The 15,785-nt window shown below is 43.4% G+C and overlaps 2 protein-coding genes across 2 annotated transcripts in view; one reads left to right on the top strand and one right to left on the bottom strand.

Moving 5' to 3' along the window:
• Positions 1-866: 866 nt before the first annotated feature.
• tacc3 (transforming, acidic coiled-coil containing protein 3) lies at positions 867-7,755 on the top strand. The gene is made up of 17 exons (XM_061082855.1): positions 867-925; positions 2,813-2,978; positions 3,354-3,484; positions 3,575-3,621; positions 3,710-4,799; positions 4,913-4,955; positions 5,049-5,178; positions 5,350-5,408; positions 5,493-5,629; positions 5,776-5,854; positions 5,966-6,094; positions 6,600-6,667; positions 6,750-6,793; positions 6,883-7,043; positions 7,160-7,266; positions 7,347-7,467; positions 7,559-7,755. The coding sequence occupies exons 2-17, from the start codon at positions 2,814-2,816 to the stop codon at positions 7,622-7,624; spliced, it is 2,577 nt and encodes an 858-aa protein (XP_060938838.1). The 5' UTR covers positions 867-925; position 2,813; the 3' UTR covers positions 7,625-7,755.
• A 1,053-nt stretch (positions 7,756-8,808) lies between these two features.
• The window catches only part of LOC133015587 (fibroblast growth factor receptor-like 1), a 30,370-nt gene continuing 23,393 nt past the window's right edge, over positions 8,809-15,785 (bottom strand). Inside the window, exons 4-7 of the mRNA XM_061082820.1 lie at positions 13,155-13,241; positions 12,364-12,648; positions 11,279-11,632; positions 8,809-10,323 (exon numbers count right to left, since the gene is read on the bottom strand). Of these exons, the coding sequence (XP_060938803.1) occupies positions 9,887-10,323; positions 11,279-11,632; positions 12,364-12,648; positions 13,155-13,241 (1,163 nt within the window). The 3' untranslated portion in view covers positions 8,809-9,886. The remainder of the gene's footprint in view (positions 10,324-11,278; positions 11,633-12,363; positions 12,649-13,154; positions 13,242-15,785) is intronic.

Below are 15,785 nucleotides of genomic sequence, written 5' to 3'. Positions count from 1 at the left end.
TGATAGTTATAGTTATCGCTCTAATAATAATACAATTATATGAATAATATGAATAATAACTTTTATTATTATTATTATTATTATATATAATAATTGTTATTATGGTTACACCACGGCTTGGTTGAATTTATATCTGTGACTCATTCTTTTAAACTTGGAAAAACGCCACTGTGTGAAAAGGAGCCCACCCCAAATCTCTAATTGCCCCCTGCGGTCTAGATCCGGGCCTTCTGATCACTGTGATAAAGGCTGTGAGCTTACTGTCTGTTCACTTCCTAGTTCGCTCTCAGTGCCCGGAAGCCACGTTTTTTCTACACACACAGTTCTTCACAGCGGTCCCCTAATTGTTCTATGTATTAAACAGCAATGTCACGTTCTAGTCCTGTTACATTTCGTTGGCTGGAGAGTTGTGATGAAAGCAACAATAAAAACATAAAATAAAACCAATCGTTTGCGCGTATGCAGCTTAAAACGGGTGAAAATGTCTGACTACCGTGCAAAAAACTACCTTAAACGTGGATTGTTGCTCGCATATTTTGTGTCATTAAAACCTGTAATAATCACACACGTTATGCCAATTATATATATTTTAATAAACCGATGCACGTGGTGCGTTTGGTCACTGTTTACAGAGTTGTGAGCTGTTGTGATAACTATCTTGCTTTTGTACACATCTTCGGAAGTTGGTCCGTGGTGCGCAGTCGTGCATTCGATCACATCCGCTCTGAAGCCCGATTGGCTGCTCAACCCGGAAGTGTGTTCACTTTGAACGCTTCCCGCGATTTCATTGGTTTGTTTTCAGACTTTAAATTCCAAACGGTTGTCTCATCGAGAAGGCGAGACAAGTTTTCAAAGGGTCGCTCCTCTTCACCCGGACTGACGCTACATGGTCTGAAAGAGACCGAACTTATTTCTGCTTTTCCAGGTAGGTGCGGAACAATGTGTGAGGATATAGGGCGGGTGATGGTTTAACTTTCTTTACTTTGTTGTGCGTTAATCTAACGTTATCCAGCGGGGTTGTGTTCCTCCGCAGGTCAACTCGATGGTAACGTTAGTTCCTAGATAGCTGTTAGCTTAGCAAATGTACCCTTTGTGCTTGTTAATTTACGCTCGTTGTGTTAATATGACATTAGCTTGTGTCTGGTATGTTTCAGTGACTCGTGGCTAATGTGGATGAACAATTATGACCGAAGTGAGCCGGGTGTTTGTGTGTTTCTCATTACTGAGCAACACAACCAACACACTGAGCTGAAGTGTAACTTATATTGTTAGCAAAGATTGTCCGGAGACGCCACAAAGACAAAGATGTCGGTCAATAACAGTGTGGATGAGTCAGAGGGAAGTTCAGGGATTCATCCGCGTGATCTCAGCCTCCAGCAACGTTACCAGAAGTTGGTCTGCGAGCATCATGACCTCAGATCAGTCAAGACGTTATCACATGTTTGTGTTATTGATGACGTGAAAGTACTAGACACACACAAAGAATCCTGCTTCAATGAAGATCAACATCACGTGTTTGTGTTTAATCATAAACCACAAACGGTGAAAATCCACCAACGCCCAGCAGCGGCAGCAGCAGTTGGAGCAAATTCAATTTGAAATCAAGGATCACTTTTTGCCATCTCAGATTTCTTAGACATAAACATATTCATCTTGTCTGCATGTCACGGCAAATAACAGATAAAGGAAAATATATTTTATTTGGAGTATAAACAACATTTATATCTGTACACCTATATACACACATACATCGTTCTTTAGTCTCTTAATATCCTCTCGTATTTTCTGACTTGACTTATAATGCATACAAGTTGAAGTCTTTTGGGATGTTTACTGCATATTATTCAGATTCCAGTTTAGTTGAATGTCTGCATTGGCTTACAGTTAAAACATAATACTAACTTGGGTCTAATGAATATTCAATTTGAAATCTGAAACTAAACTAAAGGTATCTAGGAAAGACAATAAGGTCAATATTTAACTTTCTGGGTTTGAAAAGTAAATTAAGATGTTATCTGCAAAAAACATTATTATTAATATCAATATTCACATTGACAGTGGCAGCAAACCATTGTTTAGCCTGTTGGTGTGGTTTACTGGGATCCTTACATGGAACTGTGTTTCCTAATGTAAATATTTGCAGGCTTGCTTCTGCTTAATTAATTCTGACAGCTCTTGTTCCCAAGTCAACTACCCTTCATTTGGACCGTTGCTTTAAACAATTGAGGCTTTTATTTCTGAGAGCAACAACACAACTCAATGACTCTGAACGAGAAATGGATTGAACGCTTTCAAGGGGGGAATTGTTAGTGCCCTCTGGTGGTAAAACTGTGTAAAGGCATCACTGTCTGATACACATTGTTTGGGGGTTTGCTCTACTCGACACACCCCTGTTGTGTTACTTCCCTTTATCCACCAACATCTGCACTGCTACCCAAATATCTATCTACACACTTTTGACCACAAGAACAACCTTAACCTTAAGAATCCAGGTTATGTTTTACATATTTTTTAAACGTCCTTACTTTTCCCTATTTGTTTCCAAGGACAATGTGTTGTATTAATACAAAATGTAGCCACCTGGCAATCAACGTTGCAGACGTTAATAGGTGTTATCTCATTTCTTTAGATTCAGTGACTTAACGTGTCATCTTCTTTCCTGTGAAGATAGTTCTTGCACATCAGAAACGGCCACCACCAAATATCTCTTATCTACTGGGTGCAGCTTTCATGATGGCGCCTCCCCCCTGTTCAAAGTGTAGCCTGGTCATCCCAGCCCTAAAACTGATAGTCGTTCTCTCTGCTTTTACAGGATGAGTTCCGTTGAGGTGAATGATGAGAATCGAGGGGTCTGCCCTGGAGGAAAACACAACAGCTCAATCACCGACATATTTGACCTGGATCAGCCGACCGGGAGGCCGTCCATCCTGCGTCAGTCAGAGAACCTGCCCAGCAAGACTGTGCCGAAGGGGATGAAGGTACAGAGCCGGCTACTTGTGATCATTTTAGATGTTTTGTGTTCTTTTCAGACACTGTAATGAGACTAGGCAGAAAATAACAATTACTCCCAAACCATAAGATAAGTGGTATTAAAATTTGTTTGTGTTGCACTTTTCAACACAAGATGCTTGAAATGTTTAATTCTCTGACTATAGAAGGTTTCACCACATCTAGTTTCTTGCCCGATTCTATAAAATCATAATCAGAAATCTGTTAAAATATCTATTGAGAAATAAATCCACTAGAATAACTGGGCATTTAAATTAATATTTTCTTTCGTCTGTTTATTATTTCTGTAGATATTCTTGTCTCCAGGTAACATTTGCTAAACTCCCCGGGCTATTTGTGTCTAGGTTTGTTTTCAGACCCCAAGAAGAGACCCTGCGACCAAGAGAATTGTCCAATCTCCGAGCAAGGCTGCGAAGATGACCAGTGTGGATGAGTGCACAAAGGCAATGGAGACTTTAAATATAGATAAAATAAAGTAAGTTACATTTCTTTTACTGAGACAAGCATCCAGTGAAATAAAGGTTCAGTTTAAGTAAATTTAAAAAATCTTTTTTTGCTTTTCCAGTCCTTCACCACAAGAAGTCCCCGAGAAGCCTGATGAGCCCGAACCAGGTAATTTATGACAAAATGACAAAGATATGTCACTTGAATGTCTCTGAACGCTGTGGAATTAATGCAAATCCCCTCGACTTCTCCACAGAAGTGTCGTCTTATCCTGATGACGCAATGCCAATACAGAGCAAGGGCGGTTATCAGCTGGATTTTGACAACCTGGAAGCCATGAATCCATTTCAGGGAACCACTAAGATGGTTCTCTCTCCTGCAAAGCCCCCAGATCAAAATGTGTCTCAACACACACAGCCAGAGGAGGTCTTGGAGGAGCCCACCAAGGCAGACACAGTCTTAGATGAGACGCTTCCCTTTGCGCCGTCCTTGGAAAATTCACAGGTTGACCTCTCTGCCAACTTCAGCTCCACAGAGAGCAGTGTGGTCACAGTGGTGAACGTCCCAGCATTTGAGGAACAAGATTCGTGTTCTGCAGCGCCCGAAGAACAACCTGCTGAGACGTCTCCAAATGCTTTGCAAGATAAAAAACAAGACCTCTTTGTGGAGGACGCCCCTCTGCCGTCGAAAGGTTCATATTGCTTTGATTTAGACAACCTTGATGAAATTAATCCTTTCCAAACTGGTGGCGCTAAGATGCAGAATTCCCCGGTCCTCGGGAGAAAGCTGCCAGACAATGATCCCCCTCTCGAGGAGCCACAGGTGAAGGAAAACAAACCTGCTGATATTGTTGATGTTCCTGAGGTGGCTTCGAAGTCGCCTCCTCAGCCTGATGTGACACCCATCGCTGAAGTTGTCCCAATATCCACTAACGCAGCCACGCCTCCGTCTGCTGAATCTCAGCCAGATGTGGTCCCAGTTAAGGAAGGCCCAATCAAACTCGAGTTCAATTTCGACGATGGAAGTGAGGTTAAAAAGAAACCACCACTCAAGAAGTTGGGCAAAAGGCCACCCGGTGCAAAATCCAAAGCAGAAAAGCCCGTGTCTGATGTCAAAACACGAAAGGAAACCTCAGTGAAGCCCGATGCCGGCGACGTGGCCGAGGTTCCAGTTCCCAAAAGCTCTTACTCATTTGACTTTGAAAACTTTGACGACCCAAACTTCAACCCGTTTGGCACCAAAGCGGGCATGAATAACACTCCAGTGTGCAGCCCTGTGCTTACGGAAAGTACCATTCCAGAGCAGCCGGAGAAGCCTGCGGAGGAGGAAGCTGTATCACCAGGCTGGTATGTTAAGGTTTTTTTTTTCTTAATAGAATGAGCCAAGTATCTACTTGCAGTGGATGCTTCACTTGACAACAGTGCTTTTATTCACTGTACGTGTGTTTTTCCCTCTGAAGTGCTGTAGAGAGTGTCCCAGCTGCCGAACCCAGCCCTGGACAGGTAAGAGAAGTGATGTTTGATATTATCCTAAATTACCTCTTTCCGTTTAACTCTTTGATTCACAACAAATATTTTGTTTTTGTGGAATGACAGACTTCTGCCCCTGAACTCCTCAAGGAAACCGTGCAGAGTCTCCCTGAAGCGTCCAAACTATTTCAAGCTGAGCAGACGTCAGAGCCTCCGATGTTTGAATTTAACGAAAACTTTGTTCCTGGAGCAATGTGTAAGTTAACGTCGGCCATTATGCGGAATTATTTTTGTTCCCTTAACCGGGACCTTCAATAGTTTCTAAAACAAGTTCAACACACTCACTCTTCAGTTTGATGTGATTCCATTCAATTTCTTCAAAAGATCTTCATTGCTCGTCTCCCTTTGTCTTTATTTTTGTCTTTAGTCATGGCTAATGATTTGGATGGACAAATGGACTACCTTGAACAGTTTGGATCAAGCCGTGTAAGTACTTGCATCATGTTTGTTAAATAAACCATTTCACTGTCAACCCCATAAGATATTAAATGTTAAAATCTCCGTGGACAGTTCAAGGAATCTGCACTGAGGAAACAATCCTTGTATCTTAAATTCGACCCGCTCCTGAGAGAGAGTCCAAAGAAGCCCACGGCTGCCGCTGAAGCCCCTCAGACCCACGGCCCCCGACCCGCCGCCTTTGCGTCACGGTACGACGCTCTTTTGTTTTTACTTCATCTGATTGCTGCTGCCGTCACTAGATGTTAGAGCTGAATTCGTTCTGCTTCGGACAAACTGTACAACAAAATGAAACCTGTCTGAAGTGTAACTCTTCTTTCTCCCACCAACGATTCAGACTTGAAACTCAACAGATGCCAGAAAAAGAGGCGACAAAAGCGTACTGTGATTTCAAACTGTTCGATCCTACAGCACCAGTAAGTCGCGGCTGAACCGCAAACAATCACCGAACCTGTCGCTCTGTTTTCGACCCTCTGTGTTTCTTTTCGTCATCTGCGAACCTTGTTTACACTGTGACTGTCATTTAGGCGACGCCAATCTTCGAGAGCCTCGTACCATCCTACCCACAGCAGGCGAACCCTGACGAGGCCATTATCGACGTGCTGAAGTACAGTCAGAAAGACCTGGATGCAGCCATCGCCAAAGTCCAGGCGGAGGTACGTCCCGATCAGTCGTTTCAAACACAGAGGAGTTTTTCCAATTGATGTCATTTTTGTTTTGGTGAATGAAAATTCAACATATTGATACAGAGTCAACCACACTAGGCCAAGTTGTTCTCAATGTTTATTTCAAACAGTCCCTGGAGCAGTTTAGAGTTATTTGAGTCAGCCACTGCAAGTGCAATGAAGCAATAACTGCTCCTGGTATGGTTGTAAATGTCAACACAAGTGTTACTAAAGCAGACCATTAGATGAAACTGTATTTTCCATCATTTAATGAGACTGTAGTTCCATTTGTTAAACTTTAGTGGCAACAACAGCTACAAGAATCAAATGCTGCCATGTTTTATCACTGAAAGTTCACATCAACTCCTAAATAGCAATTTTTTTAATAAGTTACTTTTAAATAAAATGTTACCCTGTGAACTGCAAATGCACCTGTTTGAAATGGACAATACTATTGAATAAATCATATTTCTATACTTTGTATTTTCACCAACAGTCAAAAGAGAAGGAGCAGCAATGGAGGGAAAAACATAAAAAAGTAGTTGATGATGGTCAAGAAATGAGGTTAGTTGTGCTTTTCATTTCGTCACTTTTAATCCAATAGAGAAGTTTCAGTATATCTGACTTTTTTTTTTCTTCTGCGCAGGAAAATAATCGCAGAATTTGAGCTCATGATTGCAAGAATTATGGGTAAGTTGACAGAAATTCTAACATGTTTAACTCTGAAGAAGTGCAAACGTAACGGCTTATTTGAAAACCTCTTTTCTGACGTTGTTTAGCCGACCAAGAGAAGGAGAGAGAGGTGGCCCTGGGGAAGCTGAACGAGGCTCTGCTGGAGAAGGAGCAGACGTCCAGCGACCTGAATGCGATGGAGAGATCTTTCTCTGAGCTTTTCAAGAGACTGGAGAAGTACAAAACCGTTATCGAGGGCTACAAAAAGGTTAGAAAGCAACAACTCTTTCGCTGTGATAAACCACAAACACTTAATGTGTCTTATGATTTCACTAAACCTGCGGTAGTTTGGATTATTATTTGTTTTCTTTGCCGTTTCCCCAGAATGAAGAGATTCTGAAAGCCTGTGCGCAGGACTACCTGGTGAGGATCAAAAAGGAGGAGCAGCGCTACCAGACGCTCAAAGCTCACGCTGAGGAGAAGATTGGCCTGTAAGAAACCAGCCCCCTTTGTCTTAATGGTGAAGAATATATAAGGTTTGCAGTGGCTGACTGTTATTGTTCATCCTCAGTGCAAATGCTGAAATCAATGAGGTGCGCTCAAAGTTCAAGTCGGAGGTGTCGGCTCTACAAGCTCAGCTGCGGCGGGAGCAGCTGAAGGTTCATTCGTTGGAGAAGAGCCTCGACCAGAAGGTGAATCGACACGTTCATAAATCTTATAAAATATATAATTACCATCTCAACATTTTTCTAATGACCCATTGTTTTTTTTTGTTTTTTCCAGGGGAAGGAGGCTGAAGAGCTGACCAAACTTTGTGATGAGCTTATCACCAATGTTCAGAAGGGTTGAGCTCGTTTTGTAAATACTGTTTTAAGTTCTTCTGTTTTTCTTTGTTGGTCTGTTAGACTTTTATTGTTGTTCTGTCCTTGTAAATGTTCTTAGAAGTACTGTAAAAGAAGTTAATAAAGATGATGATTTAATTCCTGGATGGATTCGTCTTTGTAAACACTAGGGGGCAGTGTTGCATATAGAATTTGTTCATGGAGCTCAGAGATCCCAAACTTTTCAGCCCACAAACCCTAAAACAACCACAACCCCAATTGTTCTGAAGGATATTGATGTGAGCCATCAACAATCAGTTTACCTGCTGAAACTGATTGTCGTTATCACCTCAGGAGTCACATTGTAAATCAGTAGGTTGATGATTTGAATGGTTTTATTTTAAATTCAACTTGTATTTATTAAAATGAGAGAATTATATTTAATTTCATGAAATCTTTTAACCCTCCCTTTGCAGGGGGTCCTGGCCCTTCTTTGGGAGCCACTGATCTAGATTTTGGGTTTAAATTGTAACAAGTGAATGTGGAACTAAACATGTCTGAAGCCCTAAAAAAAAAAGGTTTGGTTCTGTGTAGGATTTCACGTTTAAACACACAATACACTCGCCTCTCTGTCCGGAGCCGGAGCTCATCTCCATCCAACGATGCTCGCGACAAAACAAGAGCTCACCTGACACAATGCTCCCCTTCTCTCCTGAGCAATCACAGGCTCCTGTCACATCACTCCCACAGCAGGACAATACACTTCTAAATGGTGAAAGGAAATCCTACCTAGATTGGAGTTGAATGAGGTGGTGGTGCGGACCAGAGGGGGGCTGGATTCACTTAAATGAGGAGGGGGGGGGAGAGATGCTGGTCATACGGTGTAGTCTTGCAGGGGCCATCACTCACCTAAAAAGGGGGGACTGGGAGACTGCCCTTGTGTCTGTATCTATTCACTCATTCATCCCGGCAACTTGTTACCCTCTGCTGGCTGCCCTCTGCCTCACCCCCCGGAGACACTTCGGCCCGCTCAAAGGAGGAAAGCTGACCCGTCTGGGCACCAGCGACTCAACCGCTCCGACGTTTTAGAACTGGAACTGTCAGCGAAGTCATTCACCAGGACTTTTACGCCTTGTTTACAAGCACAGGTTTTGCAGAACATTACCGGGGATGTCCTCCACAAGAACACAAATCATTAACATTTCTAAAAGGTTTGTTTCAGGTCATTTAATCAAACTACCAAACCATCAAACGTTCAGATGATTTAGTTCTTGAGCCTTGAACAGAGTACATCATTACAAAATTGTCAAATATAACAAATTACAAAGAGCAATGCCTAAAATATTTAGCATGAACTAAATGTGATTAAACTGGGGAGACACAAGTACTCAAAATGCTCTATAGACAACAGTATACTTTAATAACATTACATAGATATGTAAAACGCCTTACTCTGAAAAATAAACCTTTGATACATTTTTTTTTAGCAAAATAAATTAAATATTCATGACTCAATTTGATTATAAATGACTACAGCTTCATATACTGCGGGTGGATAAGGTGGCGGTCAAAGCAGCAGACTGCTGGTTTATCTCAACATGCTACTGACTAGTGATGGGCACATACCTAAAAAAAAGTTTAAAGTAATAATGATGACCGATTCACTTGACGTGAAAACACGATTCTTCCCTCCCTTGCAGTCTCAGGCAAGGTTTACACGCCACAAACAGGCTATAAAAAACAACTACCAGCCTCTGTATCAACATGGTAGAGAGGTGAGGGATGGAGTTAGGTCATACGAAGGATAGTGGTCAGCGTTCCGAACATTATGCATCTTCAACAAAACAAAAGGACTACCTGAGTAGGAGCATAAAACCAGCCCTTCCGTAAATCTCCGAGTACCATTTCTCATCTTCGTCACCGGTCACAGCGCACAGAGCCGCCGGGATGAAACCTGCTGAGGAGGAGCTTTCAGCCGCAGTTCAACTCACACGCCAAACATTTCCTTGTTCTTTTATTTCTACTAAGTGCACAACAAGGATTAATGGATTTTTTTTAGTGGTGTGAGAATCTGAAGGTAAAAAATAAAAAAAAAGCACCAAATGTGGAAGTTTGGAGGCAAAAATGCCAGGTGTGTCACTGGCCACTGTTTTTCACACACATGCACGCTCTCCCAACAATGTCCGGCGATACGAAGAGTCCGTTTTTGATTTGGATTCGAGAGATGCCAGGTGAATGACACAACTATCTCCCTCTGAGAGCAGTTAGTGGGGAGGGTTTGGCACCGAGGCTAACACTGAAAATGAATGTGTTGATGCTGATGTACTTTCCCGTCCACATGGGAGTGAGTGTGCGTGTGAATGTCCGTGTAGATTTTGGGGTAGATTTTGGGCGGGAGTGTCGGTCCCCCCTGACTGAGGAGGAGCTGCTGCTGTGCCAGGTACTCCTCGTAGTTCGTGGAGCTCATGCAGTCTTTCTCCGGGTTGGAGGACGGAGCCACGCCGCCCCGGTCCCGCTCTCTGTACGGCAGCCGGTGGGAGCTCTGCAGCACCTGCGTGGCTGCAGCTGGAGCGCTGGGAGGGGAGGGACAGTGTTTTCTGCTCTGACAGAACCACAGCAGCACTGTGCCAAAGATGAACACTACTCCGGCCGGTATGCCGATGATCACTGGCCAGGGTAGGGAGCTGGAGGCCGGCGAGAACACAGGCGTGATGGGAGGCTTTGTGTCTGTGAAAGAAGTAAGACAAAAAAACAGAAGGATCAACACAAGTTCCCAACTTATAAATTAGTTAGTTAGCAAAGGTTGGTTTTACTCCAACGGCACGAGCAACAAGATGTGAAATCTTTAACATCAGTCTCCTAAGTGTGGCTGATTTCATGGAAATCAGTTGAGTGGTGCCGGCTGCATACTACAAACAACGCAGACGAAAACACCCTCCTTGGCGGAGGTAAGGAGCATTTTTTCTTGACTGAGTAAATATCTTGGATTCTATTTCCTTCAGCATAAACACGAGAAAAACTAACAATGGCCTCAGTCAAGAAAAAGGATGATACAAAGTAGTTTGAGGGACAGTTAAAATGGATCTTTTTTTTTTTTTTAAACTCTTTATTTATAGATAATTTTCATCTTTTAGTACAGGGAGAACAAAAGACAAATACAAAACATTGAACAATTACCAAAATTCAAGGTCCAGGGGTGATCAATAAATCCAAAAGACAAAGTATCAAACCCAAAATGGATCTTTTTTAATAGGATTTTATTTTTTTTAAAACAATTTGATGTTTTGTTTTTGTTTTTTTTTAATTTTTTAAATTATTATTATTGTTTTTCTTATGTGTGGTGTATTTATTGTGTTTTTATGTTTCTATGTTCATTGTATGCACCAATAACCAGAGCAAATTCCAGGTAGGTGTTAACCTACTTGGCAATAAATACATTCTGATTCTGATTCTGATTAATAAGAGATGACAGAAGATGTTATTGTTGCTTTGTTGTTCTCTTTACTGACATGTGTCACGTCATCTCTTGTTCATTTCAGTTCTACATTCCTCTGATGTGATTGTGTTATGTTGATCGAAAAATAAACCACCACATTAAATGTACGCAGATCCTTGCAGGCTGCTGATTGGCTGCTCTGCATGTTTTCTAACACACTGTGAGCACACATTGGCTGAGCCTCACCTGGCAGCACGGTGAGGAAGGCGCTGCGGAAGCTGTAGCCCATGGTGTTGGCGCCTAAGCAGATGTACATGCCAGCGTCCTCCTCCTTGGCGCGGGTAATGAGCAGCTTGTTGAGGTAGGAGCCGTCGGGCCGCGACCACACCTCCCCCGTGGGCAGCACCACGAAGCGGTGGTCCCCCACCTCGATGGTGGAGTTGTAGCGGCTCTCCTCATTAGACTCCACGCGCTTGAGCCACTGAATGACCGGCTTGACGTCGCTCCGCACTTTGCACTGGAAGGACGTGGTGCCGCCGTAGTCTATGGTCGTGTTGACTGGGTGCGTGCCCGTCAAAACAGGCTTGGAGTTTGTCCTCTCTGCGGAGACACAGACAACGAAAAACCGTCAGCACACACACACACACACACACACACACACACACACACACACACAGGCATCTTCTGACATGGCAGCAGGGACAGACGAGGTCTTAGTTGTCTGTACCGTTATTAGCCTCGAGCTTAGAACTCATAATTGACAGAGAGGGAGGAATACCACATGTAACACAAGAAGTATGTGTGATTAGTTTCCTCTCTTTATTTGCTCCTGGTTGTACAGCACACATTTCTCATGGGAAGGAGGGAGGGGGAGCTGAGGGTCTGGCAGACAGCTGGGCTTTAATCGGCTCCAGATTGGGTGGAGGGTCCCTAAGTTGAACAGCCTCTCTCCCCTTCTCTTTCTCCCTCTCCCCTGTGCAAACAACGGGGCACAAGCCCTGAATCTCAGGCCGGCTCCCTCAATATGCTTCTCATATACATGATTACACAAGCACATTCATCATGTTGCGAGTCCACGAGTAAGACCTGCTGATCACAATCAGACGTCAGGGGTAGGTAGATCAGAGAGAGGAGTTTTTTTTTAAAGGTTACAGCTCTTCCTCTGCGAAAATCAGACCAACTATTAAAGTGATTACACTGTTTTGATTTCCTCTACCAAAGAGCATAAAAATGATCCGTGCAAACAGCAGGTATCACTTAAGATTCATTTGCTTTACATCATTCATGTGTTAACCTTAGTATTTCCAGGTGAGTTTGGTTGGTATACTCACGTATGACCTCAACTTTATACGTGGCGTTGATTTCCCCGGCCCGATTGGAGACCCTGCAGGTGTATCTGCCGCTTTGCTCGGGCGTCAAGTTCCTCAGACTCAGAGTCCACTTCTTCTGACGGCCCTCGCCGACCTCCTGCTCCGTCAGCCGCCGGTCGTCCTTCAGCCACACGATGTCCGGGCGGGGGTTCCCGCTGGCCGTGCACTTGAGTCTCACTGAGCTGCCAACGGGACGCGCTATCACCCTCTTCCTCATCTTGGCAGGCTGAGTGAAGCGAGGACGCACTTGAAAAAAAAAAGAGGAGACATTCACTTATTTTCTTGTTTTTGTAAGTTTAATTTCATCAAAAATAAATCTGGCTAGAGGAGGCGGTTAGCAAACCACAGCCGTTCTGGTTAGTGTCTCTACACAGCCGCCCCAAGGCTTATGGCTTCAAAATTGAATAGTTGACTCGGTCTATCCCAGTGAACATCAATGCCTTAAATATTTGTAAAAGCTTTAATAACATGGCTGAATAAAACTATGCAGATTTTTCAAATAATCTGCATTTGAACTGCCCAAATGAAAATAATGTAACTTTGACTTTGACAGATTTTCACATACGTCAGTGATTCAAATGACTCCATTGCTGCAATAAACATAAAAAAAACAACAGCAGCCACAGTTTGCAATGAGCTGTGAAAGTACATGGGATTCGTAGAAAGTAAAATAAAACATACAAAACCACTATTACGGTCCATTAATTTACCACTGCAGCATTGACAGCATGCCAAGCAAGCAGAGCTCTTACCAAATTTGTCCAACATGCCATCGGCGCCCAACTCAGACTCCGATCCATCAGCTCCTCCTGGTCGTGTTTTATCCGAACCGGAGTCATCTGTTAACACACCAACGGAGAAAAGTTCTTTTGTCATTAACATAAAAACTAATCTTGCAGGGAAAACACTCAATCTTTTGCAGAAACAGCCGTTAAAGAACAGAAGAGTGATGTTAGAAAATATAATCTGAGTAAAGTTGTACAAAGTGTTGATTTGAGGTGATGACACCAAACATCTGCTGTCAGTTAGAGGCTGCAGAGAAAAACCTTTGGTATTTTTTATGCAACTTGCAGACCAGATATGAAACTTACAAAGTTTGACAAAATAAAGTCAAGGTCAAGGTTGACTTCCAGCCTTCACTGAAGTCTCAGTTTAGCTGTCAACTGCCTCTCAAGGTTCGATAAAAGAAACAAAAAGTCAAAATCATAGTTGTATGATAAATCTGGAATACTTTTTATTAGTATCTGAAGCAACTAAAGAGTAATATTTTTTATTGTCTACATGTTTCTTAAATTACTCTACTGTACATGCATTATAGAGCAAGATCAATGCCAGACTGTGGCTACTTTTAAAGCCTGTTTAACTTTTCAGAACTTTTTTTTTTTTAACTCAGTCACCGTCACAGCTCTTAACGCAGCGAGCCGACACCAACCAGCACCGGCAAAGTGCTCTCGGCGCTGTGTGAGTAAATTTGGCATTTATGGTTCGGCTCCTCCGAGCGGGGTGCGCTTCGCAAATGCTGCTAGCACTTGGAGGTAACATGATCAGTTTTCATAAGCCCGTGCAGTTCCAGGAGACAGCTGTGGAGTTTATGTCATTGGCTGACATCATGCAGCGGGGCTAAGACCGGGCTTAGAGAAAATATAATGAGAGAAACCTAATCGACGGTTGGTGACGCATATCGACTGTTCGGGTTAAGCATCGGTGAATTAGCGGAGCAGACTGGGTTCCTCGCCAATATTGGCCACTCTGTGGGAGGGAGGAGGAGACACTAAGGAGAAGATCGCTGAAGAGAGGCTGCTGTTAGATGATTTATCTGATACGACTGAGGTGTCACTTCATATTAGATACAACCGTCAATGTTACTCACAGCCTTTCAACCAGAAGTCAGGGAAACAGTGTGAAGGCCAGGTTAACTGTATGTTTGAATAAGAATCAAAAAGTGGGAGAAAACTAGCCAGCCACTTTTGTACCTTTCGTGTCTGGTTTTTTATTTTCTAGTTGAGTGCAGCCTTGTGTTGGATGATTCTCGGAGCAGTTTGGCACAGTTGATTCCCTTTCGGGGTTTGATTGGGTCAGGTAAAGAGACCAGATGTGACTTCTAACCCCCTCGTTCTGCCTCCCTCCGAGTCCCCCCGAAACGCACACAGCTCTCTAGGGTTCTCCGGGTACAGACCCTCCTTTGTTTGTCCCCTGCAGCACCAGGCCCAGCCATGATGTCATGGCTATTTGAAGGGGTTTAACTGGCCAACTATAATAACCCATTCCCTTAAAAAACAGCCTCCACTGGAAGAAATATTTCTCTGTTGCTCACTTGGGCTCTCCGCATTCCTGCCGGTTCCTGAACCTCCCAATCCAAACAGAACATGGTCCCACACTGCCGGGGTTTTCTTTTTGACTTTTTTTCCTCCTGAATCTATTTCCTCTCTACTTTTTGGCGATTCTAGGGAACAATGGCACCTTTTATACATCTGTTCTGTCAAAGCCGTCCCTCGCCACGATTGTCCTCACACACTGTTGACTCACTTGGCTGCAGACAGGGCGAGGTAAGACATCTCGTAGCTGACAATATGTTATGTTTGCGAGACGAAAAAGTGAAATAATCAATAATGTGTCTGAGAGGACTTCGACTGAGAGGCCTCTGAATATTTCAGGGGCCTTCTCTTGTGTACAAGAAGTCTGCAACTTATTATGCAATCAGGGATCAAACAAAAGTCCTTATACTTTATGCACTGTATGAAATCAAGGGTTCATTATGCACAAGGAAATTCAATTACAAGGGTCCTATTTCAAATGCCTGTTTATGCAAGGAAATGATCCAAGTGGAGCCATCAGCTTGTTTAAAATGCAATCACCCTCCATTCATACACTCGCTACAGTGTTTAGGGTCTGACGCCATCCCCTCCCGCTTCATTCACAAATCCAGCCACAGGAAACAAGCGGCTACACACTCTCTCTCCTCCAGCCTCCTGTGCCAGCTGAATCCCAGGAAAAAGGGCCTGATGATTTGGGGTCACAATGAGCTCCAGATGTCGTTGGGGACATTGTAATGTCCAGGGAAAGTTATGCGCAGCGGCCTTGCATCACACTCTGGAAATCTCCAAACAGCTACCACATGAGATCAGTTACATACAAGGCAGTTTATCCGACTGTTGGCCTGACGACGTCTCTGGAGAGCGGGGAAATGAAAAATGTGCGGCGGGAGCCAACATCTCCATGTAGCGACGAGCACTGCCAGCCTTGGAAAATTGCTATCTGTGTGTAGACATAAACATTAAAATCCAATCCTGTAAACGCTAATATGACAATCCTATGTTAATGCGAACATGACGCCTGTTGCAGCGCGAGCAGCTGTGGACGGAGAGGCTGCTGCGTGTTATCGG

This window comes from Limanda limanda, chromosome 12 (assembly GCF_963576545.1).
Source record: "Limanda limanda chromosome 12, fLimLim1.1, whole genome shotgun sequence".
NCBI lineage: Eukaryota > Metazoa > Chordata > Actinopteri > Pleuronectiformes > Pleuronectidae > Limanda > Limanda limanda.
This window is presented reverse-complemented; position numbering and strand designations above follow the sequence as displayed.

Bases quoted from the DNA above. Each gene is read 5' to 3' on its own strand.
- tacc3 (XM_061082855.1), top strand. From the start codon at position 2,814: ATGAGTTCCGTTGAGGTGAATGATGAGAATCGAGGGGTCTGCCCTGGA. The intron at 3,485-3,574 runs GTAAGTTACATT...TTGCTTTTCCAG, and splicing joins TTAAATATAGATAAAATAAA to TCCTTCACCACAAGAAGTCC. The intron at 7,468-7,558 runs GTGAATCGACAC...TGTTTTTTCCAG, and splicing joins AGAAGAGCCTCGACCAGAAG to GGGAAGGAGGCTGAAGAGCT.